Source organism: Agrilus planipennis, unplaced genomic scaffold, assembly GCF_000699045.2.
Source record: "Agrilus planipennis isolate EAB-ADULT unplaced genomic scaffold, Apla_2.0 scaffold16, whole genome shotgun sequence".
Taxonomy (NCBI): Eukaryota; Metazoa; Arthropoda; class Insecta; order Coleoptera; family Buprestidae; genus Agrilus; species Agrilus planipennis.
This window is the reverse complement of record NW_020438946.1, coordinates 928366-941810: the sequence shown is the minus strand read 5'-3', so window position 1 is coordinate 941810 and position 13445 is coordinate 928366. Positions and strand designations below refer to the sequence as shown.

The 13445-nt window shown below is 30.2% G+C and overlaps 2 protein-coding genes and 2 long non-coding RNA genes across 6 annotated transcripts; 1 reads left to right on the top strand and 3 right to left on the bottom strand.

Annotated features, from left to right (window-relative positions):
- Positions 1 to 1504: 1504 nt before the first annotated feature.
- Positions 1505 to 4283, bottom strand: LOC108744692 (xylose isomerase-like). 2 transcript variants are annotated; one of them, XM_018480583.2, is made up of 7 exons: positions 3997 to 4283; positions 3598 to 3849; positions 3375 to 3540; positions 2833 to 3228; positions 2386 to 2644; positions 2128 to 2306; positions 1505 to 2051 (listed from the first exon to the last, which is right to left on the bottom strand). In XM_018480583.2, the coding sequence occupies exons 1-7, from the start codon at positions 4070 to 4072 to the stop codon at positions 1985 to 1987; spliced, it is 1395 nt and encodes a 464-aa protein (XP_018336085.1). In that variant the 5' UTR covers positions 4073 to 4283; the 3' UTR covers positions 1505 to 1984. The 2 variants fall into 2 exon arrangements, with proteins under 2 accessions (XP_018336085.1, XP_018336086.1); XM_018480584.2 differs by having other exon boundaries at positions 1505 to 2034.
- Positions 4284 to 4357: 74 nt separating this feature from the next.
- LOC108743519 (threonylcarbamoyladenosine tRNA methylthiotransferase) lies at positions 4358 to 6499 on the bottom strand. Of its 2 annotated transcripts, none has more exons than XM_025974673.1 (5): positions 6243 to 6499; positions 5947 to 6176; positions 5465 to 5886; positions 5128 to 5401; positions 4358 to 5023 (listed from the first exon to the last, which is right to left on the bottom strand). In XM_025974673.1, exons 1-5 carry the CDS (start codon positions 6369 to 6371, stop codon positions 4453 to 4455), a joined length of 1626 nt encoding a protein of 541 aa, XP_025830458.1. In that variant the 5' UTR covers positions 6372 to 6499; the 3' UTR covers positions 4358 to 4452. The 2 variants fall into 2 exon arrangements, with proteins under 2 accessions (XP_025830458.1, XP_025830459.1); XM_025974674.1 differs by having other exon boundaries at positions 4360 to 5023; positions 5947 to 6145; positions 6243 to 6333.
- Positions 6500 to 6961: 462 nt separating this feature from the next.
- Positions 6962 to 8031, top strand: LOC108744694. Its single transcript, XR_001939000.1, has 2 exons — positions 6962 to 7280; positions 7540 to 8031. It is a non-coding gene; the product is annotated as an uncharacterized LOC108744694 (long non-coding RNA).
- A 2718-nt stretch (positions 8032 to 10749) lies between these two features.
- LOC108744640 lies at positions 10750 to 11570 on the bottom strand. The gene is made up of 3 exons (XR_003231165.1): positions 11482 to 11570; positions 10858 to 11109; positions 10750 to 10789 (listed from the first exon to the last, which is right to left on the bottom strand). It is a non-coding gene; the product is annotated as an uncharacterized LOC108744640 (long non-coding RNA).
- Positions 11571 to 13445: the final 1875 nt, after the last annotated feature.

The following is a 13445-nucleotide window of genomic DNA, read 5'->3' as shown; positions in this document are numbered from 1 at the left end:
TCGTGTTTGTTTGAATATGAATAGAAAATTATTTATAACGTTGTCTAATTGTCATTAATTTATGATTATTTACCATAATTATATAAAAGAGCACGATACTCCTTTAGATAACGCCGACCGTAAAAGCCTTAGCCGTTTCATATTTTTTTTTTTATTATTTTTTGGCCCGACTGTATAATTTGTTTTATACACATAATTGGAAATATTTTATTAGATATGGTTTTCTCTTTTTCTTATGCGTTTAATACAAATATTAGGAAACAAAGTATTGAACGACCAAAATTATTTGTGATAAAAAGTGTACCTAATTCAATCAAAATGTTTAAATTATATGTTAGGTGCTGCCAAATTTTCTATTAGTTAACTTTCAGAGTTTATTTATTTTTTGTTATTTATTTCTTACATACTCGTTTTTATTCATTACAAAGAAAGTATATTAGGAAACAATTTTGTTATGAAGATGACTGCCTCACGAAATATTTTTGTACACGTTCACCAAAATAAAACATAAAAGTTCTGAAGTAAAAAAGATTGAAGGGTTTCGTTACGTGAAATATTTTCATTAATTTATTCATTTGATGTTTAATTTTTCTGACATTTTTATAAGTATTCTTGATGATTGCTTACAATTTATGAACTAGTGTCAACTTTAGAAAAAACAAAATAAAATGAACTCAATACATTTCTTTTTCTGTCACCAGAAAATAGGTTTTGTATCTATCTCTTGCTGGATTCAGAAGTTTCTGAATTTTAAATTGCATTTATTCATTCTAATTTAGAATCTGGTAAAATAAATAAAAATAAAATGAAGACTTAACACATAGGTAATAGCAAAATCAAATTTCACAAAATAAGTAATTATAACGTTTTTTATTTGTAACAGATTGTCTTACTTCTAATTTTTACTTAATTAACATAAAAGTTCCTTTTATTTTTTTGTTCTAATTAATATGCATATGTAACACCTGGTGTAGGTGCATATGTTTTTTTATTGATGCTAGTCCAACAAGGAAACAGGAAATTGTGATATTAAAAAAAATTATGGGTTTAACTAACGCGCATATGGTTCCGTTCTTAATTTCCAAAACATGTGTATTTTCATGAATTCATTGCATTCAATATGATAATAACTACAAAGAAGGTACTCCATCGGCCGGAAAGTCCCCCTTGCAGTTGAGCATGATAGCACTCAGCCTTTTTTGTTGAAGTTACCATTGACAAGCGTATTAAAAATATACTAGTTCTTCCCCTCTATCAGTCACTGTGAGCTCGAAACTGTTAGCACCAATGCTTCGAGTGGTCGAAATTCACTTTTGTGAACAATACTATGACGTAGTGTCGGCCATCATTATTTTCTAATTGTTGCTGTTGTCGGCCATCATTCTTTTTCAATTGTTGTCTCATTGTTACTAATGTCGGCCATCATAATTTTTTAAAAGATGATCAAAATTTAAAGAAATTGTTTGTAAATATGTATGCAACACATCGTACACTTCAGCATAAGAAATTGTATTTGAACTTTCATTTGCGTGATACTACTTGCCCTATGCTGACAGCACTCAACATTTTTTATATGTAATATTTACAAAAATGTTCAATGAAATCTTTTTTTAAATGTATATTTGAAGTTCTTATGTCAACTAGAAGTGCCGTATGGGTTTTTTTGACATGTGATATCTGAAATTTTTGGCAATTACATAAAAATGATCCTAAAGGTTCCCTTTCTTTTTGTTTTTGAAGTGCGGAACCCTAAAAATATAAAAAGTAAATGTCAGAGGAATGATACTATAATTAATGGAATATTTATAACGTATATTGTGCTTGATTTTTATTCTCAATATTAAGTTATTTAGATTTAATTGATATAACAACATAGGTAATGTTGAGTTTCAGTATTATCTCCACTTGTTTACTTGATAATATAACTGTTATGTAATAAATCTGTTGAAAAGTTTAATTACTTCTATAAAACTTTATTTTTATGTTACCGTTTACGCAGCCCTCTAATCTCTCTTTTCGATCTCAAAAATATTCCTAGAAAATACATAAATCTACAGGAATTATTATTCTTCTATACAAAATTAAATTAATCATTTACAATATGTAATGTTCTCATTTTAAAATTACTTTAATGTTGTGTCAGTATATCTCGTGACTACCATCAAACAGTGCTCGTAATGCGAAGAAATCGGTTGTGGAAAACTATGAATTTCTTGCTTTTTTATTTGTTCTTCACAATCGTCCAGTGATATGTCAGAATTATCTATACGCGCCCCCCAACCTGAAGAAAAACTGAGGTAGCGCATCTGCAACAAAATAATGTTACAGGAGACCATTTAAAGATACATGATTTTCCAGTAAATAAAAAAATTTATGTATAATAACCTGAATACTTTTATTCAGCTGAGCGTCATTTACAAGTTTCACTGCAATTCTAAGTGATTTCGCGTAATTGTCAATAGCAGAAATATATCCTTCTATTAGATCTTTTGGGTCAAAAGGTGCATTGTGCGAAGGGAGATAAAATGTAAGACCCCCAGGAGCCATACCCCCATTTTCGACAACCGTGCGTAGTAAATAAATGCCACTCTTTATATCCAACAAATCCTTTTCCTTGACATCAACACTTCCTAGTAATCCATACCTACACAACACAAAAAAGAAAATCACATGAAGTTTTTAATATACTTTTTCATTTATAGTTAGGATCTCTCTCTGGATCTATTTTCAAACATACAGATTTTATATTTAAACAAAATAGTAATTAATGTTTAAATATAAGAGTATCCGATAATTATGATTTGATTAAACTCAACTTTTTATGAAACTTACAATTTTGCCATGTGAAATTCATGCCCCGGTTTTACGTTCATTTTGAAGTATTTGTCCAAGTTGAACTGTTTCAAAAAACTTGTACAACTGAAAAAATCTCTACAGTACTGTGTTATACCAGTCGTTTCACCTTCATCAGGAACTGTTTGCATTAACATTTGACCATTGTAGCCTATTTTTTCTTTCTGGTCGTAAATAGTTTTTATAAATTTCGCGAAATGTTTAATTTCCTTTGTTAAATCCGTGTTTAATAAACTTCCGTAATTTTCTTGAAATGGGGAAAGCATAAAACACTCCGATCCGAGTTTGTTTGCAATTTGCAATGCCTGTTTTACTTGATAACCAGCGTAAGTCACAATTGAAGCTTCAGAATTTGTAAAGGCCCCATTGACGTACCTTAAAGTGGAATAAGATACAGAAATATTTTGATTTTTGTCTTTCACGCACTTTATTAAAAGATGCAATCGTTTATTGAAAATCAGTATTTCGTACAAAATTATTTTTAGAAACTTCAGTATTTATCACGATTTTTTCGTACTTACCTTGAGTTATTTTTTAAATCTGCGCCAAACCAGAGAGGTTTAATGCCAGTTTTTTGTTGGTATTCCTGTACAAAATTAATAATTATCTCCAAATTATTTTGATTTTCATCAAAATTTTCCGATTCTGGAACCAAATCTCCATCGTATCCTGCCCAATACTTTACTCCTAAAATTTAACTTGTGTATTACCCTATTTTGATTTTAGTTTTATATCCTTAATTACCTAATTTTATGCAGAGTTCAAACATAGCCCTGATACCTTTCTTATAATTATCGAGCGTTTGAGAGTTGTCGTTCCACGGTTTTATACAACTGTAAAGGTTTGGTGTAAAGGCTTTTCCCAGAAAAATTGCTGGTCGCAGCCAATCTTCCATGGTACGTCCGTGAATACGTTCAGAGGCATTGTAGTAACGATAGAATAAACCATTTTCGGAGGAGAATGGCGTATCCGGTTTATATTCGATGCGATGAATCCCTTTTATTCAGAAATGCAAAAATTACGATTTTTAGAAAGATCATTTTTTCCAAATTAAAAACTGTGCGAAATAAAATTAATAAATAATTAATTAATACATATTACTGCAATCATTAATGACTTAAATAAATTAATATACTGTCTTACCTGGAAAAAATTCGAGAAATTCAGTTTTCACTTCTCTCCCGGTTTTCGGCCGTTTGATAGCTGGTTGTGGATACATTATCTAATTTGTATTAGAATGGCTTGGTTGTATTTTGAATTTATATATATTCTTTTTTGCCCTTCATGGAGAATTATCACATACATTTTCTTCAACTAGCATGAAATTTCACGCTTAGTGACTGTAAAAATTAAGACGTACAGTGTGTATTACATTTAGAGCAGTCTTTAGAATATGATTTTTATTTTGTTAGTCAAGTTAAATTAAGACTTGAAATAAAGAAAATATAAGTCAATTTAATTCTAACAACAGTGAATTCTAAAGTAAAACAATATCTTTTATATATAATTTAATACTTGAAGAAACAAGTCAGTGATTACATTGTTTTTAACAAAATATTAATTTCAAACTTTTAATAAATGGGTATAACAACTTAAATATTATAAAAATACCCAGATTATTCTTAAAAGCAAAGAAATTGCTACTATACCTACAGCTATAGGTAACTTAAAATTATATTCTTGTTGTTTTAACCCTGAAACACATCCCCTTTTAAGTGGCTTAACAAGTCCAGCAGATACCACTTTATCTAGCGGTTCCCCTGTCATAGAAAACTTAGAAGTTGCAATGATTTTTACTTTAACTATTTTACCCATAAATTTATCATTTAAAGGAATCAAAACTTGCTCGTAAAATTTATTATGACCGACGTAATGCTTTTTATCGTGCGATGTTTCTGTCACAAGCACCTCCTGCGTTTCCCCAATCTTGTGATCGTATGGCCGGTATGAGTGAAAGAGATCCGTGAGTTTTTTGGTTCGTTGTTTTACATCTTGAGCGGGAACTCTTTGAAATTTAGCGGCGGGCGTACCAGGTCTTGGAAAAAATTGGTTTATAAAAAGGCTAGGAAACTTATACTTTTCACACAGAGACAAGGTTTCATCAAAGTCTTTTTCTGTTTCAGTAGGAAATCCACAAATTATGTCTGTTGCTATTGTTATGCCGGGAACTCTGAAATAATAATAAATCTTACATTAAAATAATATTTAAGAATAGGAGGATATGAGATTAAGGTTTGATTGAGTTTCTAGTAAGATCAAAACTTAAGCACATACTTTTCTTTCAAATAATTGACAACATGCTCAAAATCTTCTCTACAATATTCTCGTTTCATATCAGCAAGAACCTGATCACTTCCTGATTGAACAGGAACGTGTAGGAAGGCATAAACTCGTGAATGGTTCATTATTTTTGAAATTTCCTCCAAGTGCTCTAAAATGTAAGGTGGATTCGTCATGCCCAATCGTAAACGACATCCTTCTGGGATTACTTCTACCAACTGCCATAATAGTTCTGGTAAACTTGTGCCTATATCACGTCCGTATGTTCCTTTAGGAAAACGTATATACTTTTCAAGTAAATTTTCTCTTACAGATTGTTTTCATTCCTTACCTGTATCTTCTGATGTTAACCATATTTCAACAACACCTTCACTAAAAGCTTGCTTTGCTCTAGTAACAATTTCCTCTGGAGGATAACTGCCCAGGTCTCCTCGTGCATGTTTTGTTTTACAATAAGTACACTGATTCAAACAGCCAGTGTTTATGGCTATAATTTCAATTAAAGGATTTCTTCTAATCTTTGGCAGTAGTAGAGATGCACCTCCCATTTTTTTGCCATTTTCTTTTTTGACTCCCGTCAATTTAACACTGTTACCTTTTAATGTTTCTTCAACGACTTCAACCACTCTGTCTATCTGTTGTACACCAATGATACTTAGACCTCGAACAAAATCTGCTTTGGGAGCACCTTGTGGAACACATCCTGCCACCACAACATATTTTCCCAAGCTTTTAGCAAGATTAATTTCGTTTCTAAAAAGTTTAAGGAATGTTTAACATATTTCAACAATTATGAACTTTAACATAACATGCCTGAAATGATCTTCTGCAGGATTCTTAACTGTACAACTGTTTAGTAACCACAAATTAGCTTTAAACTTATCTTCAACTATTTTATAGCCATAAGCTGCCAACTGACCTGCCATATACTCTGAATCTGAACTATTGTGGGCACAGCCCCAGGTTTTTAGATAAATTTTTTGTGTCCCAGGAATATCACCTACAGGCTCTTCTGTTAAATTGGGACATTTAATGCTTTCAATCTGTTAAGATTTACGTAATTTGCCTTATTTTATAATATTTGTAAATATGCGAAACACTATATCTACCTGCGTTTTTTTTGGTTTAATTTTAACAGTTTTCAACGGTTTAAATCGTTCTTTCGGTATTATATCTTGTGCTGAAATAAGATCTTCTATATCGTTTATTATTTCACTGCACACGCCTATCTCGTTCATTTTTCTAATAATATAGATTGTTTTAAAACATTCTAAAATAATAATAAGTTTTCATTTTACTAATTACAAGTGTGAAAAAAGATAGGTTACACTTCTGATATCGCAAAGTTGTCAAAGTCGACAAAATTGACAAATCTTGTTATTAAAGTACACCACAACGGATCGCTTCTTTAAAAAAATAATTGTCATAAGTAAATGTCTTTGTATTCGTACTTTTTGTTATATTATTAATTTGATTATAATGAAGAGTTATGATTTTATATTTGTAGCAAAGATAAACGTATTTTGAGATTTAGAAAGTATTTTAATGTATTTTCGGGTAATTTGACCACTATTGTAATCAAACCATAAATGTCATGTGTCACGAAAGATTATCTATGTGAAAGATGTTGAATTCTTTTAATTGTTATAAAAATAGCAATTTGTGAATTATTTTTTAGTTTTAAAGTGTTATTAAGCCGATACAAACTGATTAATAATATGGTAGTAGTTTATGTGTTTGAGAGAACTTGCCATGAATAAATCTTCAATCTGTTGCCAATTTGGGCAACAAAAGACGTCCTGAAAAATCATTGTTAAGGAGGCGAGCATATATTTTTTCTTAATATAGCAGAAAGTCGAATTTTCCGTTAGTTTGTTACGAGTTGTAGGCAATTTCGGAACTTCCGTGTATCAAATATTTTCTAAAAGGATTTGGTTGCCGTTTATAGCGCCACTACATTTTATTTCTGTCACAAAAATTCAAAAAGAAAATTTGATTTTCCATAAAAGCATATATTATAATATAAATAAGCGTTAGGAATTTTTATTTTATTTTAAATTACATCAACGTTAGTAGTACTAGTTAGTAAAAGATGACGAGTAAAAGTAGAAGAGAAGAGTTAATGCAGAACTACGCTCTCCCCAGTGGTGTGAATGTTTTTTTTTTTTAATAACCATAGTAATTATGCTTATATTTTGACTTTGATCAGAATCAGTAGTTAAGGGAAAAAGAGGATTAAACATTCAAAATTTCAACATAACATTTTGCTTAATAATAAACAGCACATTGTGTATCTATTATCTTTTTTTTTGCCTATCTAACATCAGCATTACGTGGTCACATTAAAATATTACTGTCTTATTATAATAGTGGTTGTTAATTAGTTTTTCTTGCCCATTTCTATAGATTAGTCGACATGGAGAAAAGCAACTGGAAATTAATTTGAGAACCACTGAAGCAACAAATTGTCTGCAATCTTTCTGGATTTTGCTTACCCATTACACTTGTAAACTTTAGAATGTTACTTTCTTCAATTAACAGAGGTGAGAACATATGATATAATTAATATTAATTCGTCTTTATTAATCTGTGAGCACCCTATCGGTTTCAGTTTTTGTAGTTTATTTTAAACAGCGAGTTGGTTGTAGTTTTTCTCTTATTTGTTTTATTTTTTATAAGAACGATTACTTTTAATTGCATATTCATCGGATGTATGATACATATCAATATGTTTAGGCAAATAGCCGCAATTTTGTGTGAAACAATGTTTTTTTATTTTTTTTATTCATGAAAATAATGTGTGTATGTGCTCTCATACTTATCATTTTCAGAGAAAGATGTGCAAAAATTTTGTAAAAAAGCATGTAAATAAATTATAGAGCTTTTGTACAACACTTATTCTGTTTTTTCTTTCCAAAATCTACCTACCCCTTTTAAAATTTTATTTAATAAGAAAATGATGATTTAAATATTTTCTGTTAAAACTTTCCAATTACCCCTGATATTTCAGTTAAAGAATTATAGGATATCCTTCGTATCTCACATACCTGAAGCGACATCTCACGACCGATAGTCAAATATTCTTAAATAAAGTTTACAGGTTTCCACTATATTACAGATTTACAAATAATCAATAAATTTCAGCTAAAGTACGATTTATATTCTTAAATATGGTTGGACCTTCATTAATAAAAACCTATAAAACCCATAAATAATCATATTTTCGTAAAACAAAAGCAAGCGAGATCTAATTTATATCATGGGTCTATTTTGTCCAAAAAAAACGAAAAAATTGTAATAAAATTTGGCAAAATTAAATTATAATATACTGGAAATGAACATAAACTATGATAGTAATAGTACAATTAAACGTTTCAAGACCGAACGATGTAGAAAAACGAAAAACAAGACTGCGATATGGTTGATCCCGCGCTAAAAATTGATACTTTGAAAAAGACCGTTTGCGACTTATGCTCTCCTAATACAAATGTTGGAATTTATGAAAATTTTCGGTTTTTAGCTAAATACGAGGGTTGGTCAGAAAGTAATTGAAAAATCAAAAATTTGGAAAAAGATCCAATGCAACTTATGCTCTCCTAATACAAATGTTGGAATTTATGAAAATTTTCGATTTTGAGCTAAATACGAGGGTTAGTCAGAAAGTAATGGAAAATTCAAAAATTTGGAAAAAGATCCAATGTAACTTATGCTGTCCTAATACAAATGGCCGAATTTATTAAAATTTTCGGTTTTGATACAGATACGAGGGTTGGTCAGAAAGTAATGGAAAAATCAAAAATCGTTTTTTCAAATTTGGTTGTTCCATAACTTTCTGACCTGCCCTCGTATATGACGCAAAACTGAAAATTTTGTTAAATCTGAAAAATTGTATTAGGAGAGCATAAGTCGCAAAAGGTCTTTTTCAAACTATCAATTTTTAGCGCGGGATCAACTATATAGCAGTCTTGTTTTTCGATTTCCGCGCTAAAAATTGGTACTTTGAAAAAGACCTATTGCGACTTATGCTCTCCTAATACAAATTTTCAGATTTAACAAAATTTTCAGTTTTGCGTCATATACGAGGGCCGGTCAAAAAGTTATGGAACAACCAAATTTCAAAAAACAATTTTTGATTTTTCCACTACTTTTTAATTAACCCTCGTATTTGGCTCAAAACCGAAATTTTTCATAAATTTCAACGTTTGTATTAGGAGAGCATAAGTTGCATTGGATCTTTTTCCAAGTTCAGAATTAAAACGCGGGATTAACTTCAGCTTTTTTCAAATTGTTCAGCTCCTAAGCATATGACGGCTCTGGTAATTTTCAAAAATTGACACAATTTCCTTTCTTTTTATAGTATTTATGCTATTTTACTCTACTGTTGTTCAAGACTAAGGACAAAATTAAAACCACATACTTTATTTATTTATTTATTTAAATAGTAAAGAATGATAATACAATGAAAATACATTTATTATTTACAAAAAATAATTTACATTTATTATAACAAAGTACAAATTTATTTCAAATAACAACAATACATCAATATAAACAAAATATCTAAGATATAATACATTCTAACGACTTATAAAAGTTAAAAATAAAATACCTGTAAGAGAGACAAGAAAATCAATAAAATTTCAAAGAAAATACAATTACTATGCATAAACTGTCATACCACTATTATTTAAATGCAAGATTAGGGAGAAAAAAGCCTCCCTAACCTTCTGTGGCCTCCGCATCTCCCCTTATAGCCACCCTATCCACCCAAACGAACATAAATTTTGAAAGCGTAAACAAATAATTCATTTAATTTAACAATTATACCAAAAAATTAATTTAGAAACATTTTAAATTTCTACCTAAGTTATGATTATAAAGATATAACAGTTTATGCAGTAAAAAACAAAATACCTGTAAGAGAAAGACAAGAAAACACATGAAATTTCAAAGAAAATACAATAAAAAGCAAACAATACGATGTCTTCAGTCTTCTTCGGTTACCTGAAAGCGAATAGTGCAATTACAAGGACTAACGACAAATACTAATAGCTTTGGTAGAGAAGATCGGACAGATTTCGCCAAGGCAAGCTGGGCAGTCGCCTATTGCTCCTATTCCAGATAACCCACTGTACCCTGTCTGAAAGGAAGTAACGCTAGAGTAGACTCGCGAAAAGTGTATAAGACACTTTTAAGATCAACTAAATAGCTAAGCCCAAGGGAAGTCGTTCGGGGAGGCCCTCCCTAATTCCACAAGGGTGAGAAGAAACACACACGATAACGAAACGTTGAATCATGTAGAACTCGTAGGGTAAATGCAAAGCAAATTAGGAAGAATATGCAGTAAGCTAAGCGAAGAGGTAAGCAACGTTAGACTATACTACAACTACTAAACGTGTTATTTCTACTACTACACTACTACTACATACAAAAAAAATAAAAACATCTACAATCAACAATTACTTCAAATAAAGTGAACAAAAATAAGCATGCAAAATAAAAACTAATTCAAATTAACTACAAATAACTACAAAAAAACATGCAAAATAAAAAATTAATTTGAATAAAATCAACTTAATGAATTTTACTAGATGGAGCATGCAAGATAAAGAACTATTTCAACTACGGGGTCATCTTTGTCTTCTCCAGCGTCGATCTGAAACAGATACGGTAGTAATAGATTAATAAAGAGCAATTAAAATTAACTATTATCAAGTTTCTCACCTTAATTAACTGTAGACTGCAACCTCTCAATGTTCGCAGGTGTAAAAAGCAAACCAAATCCAGAATACCATGGCAGAAAGTCTGTTGTTCAAATAAGTTTCCAGTTGCTTCCACTCATTGATTGAAAATTAACTGCATACGTTGCGAGGTGAAGACAAAAATAGCAAATCAAGACCAAGTCCAGAATAGACAACACCCATGTAGATATTGGCCGTTTCAGTACAGCCAAACTGAACTCATTTGTTCGATAATCTGCAGGGATAGACAAAAAAATATATTAATTACACTATTAAGTAAGGAAAGAATTAAACACACCCAAAAATAAGCACCAAAAACCAAGTAAAATTGCTGAATCATAATAAAATGGCGACAAACGATATTGACACCATGACCATAGATCATGACATAAATATGGATAATTATAGATGCACGATAATACATCAATTTATACTCACAACCATTGACATATAATAATATAGAAGTATACGTCGATGATCTCAACAATAGATTTTTAAAAAAATGAAATACCGTAGATACACGTTAACCTCAATTTATACTGTACAAAAAATAATTGGTTATTATTGACACATAAAGAGCAACTAATATGACGTCATGCATTCTCACCTTAATTAACTGCAGGAAGTAGTATTTTAAAGTCTCCAAGTGTAATGGGCAAGCTAAATCCAAGAGGAAAACCACTGCAGACAACCTGTTGTTTCTAAAATAGCATAAATACTATAAAAAGAAAGGAAATTGTGTCAATTTTTGAAAATTACCAGAGCAACAATTTGAAAAAAAGCTGAAGTTAATCCCGCGCTTTAATTCTGAATTTTGAAAAAGACCCAATGCAACTTATGCTCTCCTAATACAAATGTTGAAATTTATGAAAATTTTCGGTTTTGAGCCAAATACGAGGGTTAATTAAAAAGTAATGGAAAAATCAAAAATTGTTTTTTGAAATTTGGTTGTTCCATAACTTTCTGACCTGCCCTCGTATATGACGTAAAACTGAAAATTTTGTTAAATCTGAAAATTTGTATTAGGAGAGCATAATTAGAGATATAATACCCTTTGTGTATCTATTATCTATGGATATAATATATCTCTTGATATTCTCTTATCTATGGTCGTCAATAAATGGTTATAGATAATAAATGGCCGCCAAACGAATTTTCATAGCCATTATATTATCTATGGTCATTATAGTAAGTTGTTTATAGTAGGTGTCTCCTCATGCTCCTCATCCTCCTCGGTAATTAATTTTTTTCTTATTGTTAGTTTATTTGGATTATGCTTACATACTTATAATATATGTGCTTAATATATGTAATATAGATCAAGTTTCGAGCACGTAAACTTAATTCTAAAATAGAATTTCAATTTATCAATTATGAATTAATTTTTTTACAATACTTTGGATGCAATTTAAGACTTTGAATTTTTGCAGAAAATGGTAGCTGCATGATATCAATACTAAATTAATGTCTTGGTTCCTGTTTTTACTACCATAGCTAATTATAATCTTTGAATCGAGTTCATAAAATTGAATTGGGATTTAAAGAGGGCAGCAATTTCATGATGAAAATAGGGCTCTTGGACCGACATGTCCAGTTCGTTAAGCATAGTTTTGCCTGCACGGTATATTTATTGAGTTATTTAGTAATTTCTAGAAAATTTGACGTTTGTAGTACCTCAAACATTTTAATATCTCGGCAATTATACTCGATAAAAAGAAACGCCTGTTCCAAAATTACCTTCAATCTTCTTCATTTCNTTATGTACCATTGGTTATTTATCAAAATAAACATCTCTTATGTTCAAAATTGAAAGATTTAATACTCCTTGTTCCTTAACTTCTTATGCTTTTACTGAAGTTAATATATATAGAAAATTTAAAGTAAATGCTCTATCTCTTTTATTATGTTAACTTTCACACTGCCAGAAAGAATCATGTTCTATATTAATTCTGTTGCTGTTTTATGTAATTTTTCAAATAATGTTTAAAACTTGACTATTGAAAGAGCATTACAAATATCTAAGACCTTGACATTTCTGGGATCTCATCTACTATTTTTAATTGATACAGTTACTTACCCATTTGTTATTATAAATCCTTCTTTTAATATTTCCTCTGTTCTCAACAGAAAAAAGGCACTTCCGTTTAGGACTTTAAGTACTGCTATTTCCTTGAGTAAAGGAAGGCTGATACAACCAATGCTCTGAAACCCATGGATCAAGTTTTTAAAAAACTGTGCTAAAAAAAACAGAAGAACAGATTAAATACGGCTAAGTGTACTACTAAATCAACATAGTATAATAAACAGCCGAAAATCAGTCAATTATTTAACTGCAAAAACAGCACTAATTGATTGATATACTGCAAGTACCATTTTTTGAAAAGAAATTACAAAATGTCTTAACTTACGTTTTATCATAAAAAGTCGTACAGATTCGATAAATTAAGCCAAATGTAATGAAATTAAATTTTAATTCCTTCTCAGGGTTAATGACCATAGATAAGGCCATGATGAGGCGAATATATGGAAAACGAGGAATCATAGATAATATCATCACAGATAAAAGATTTA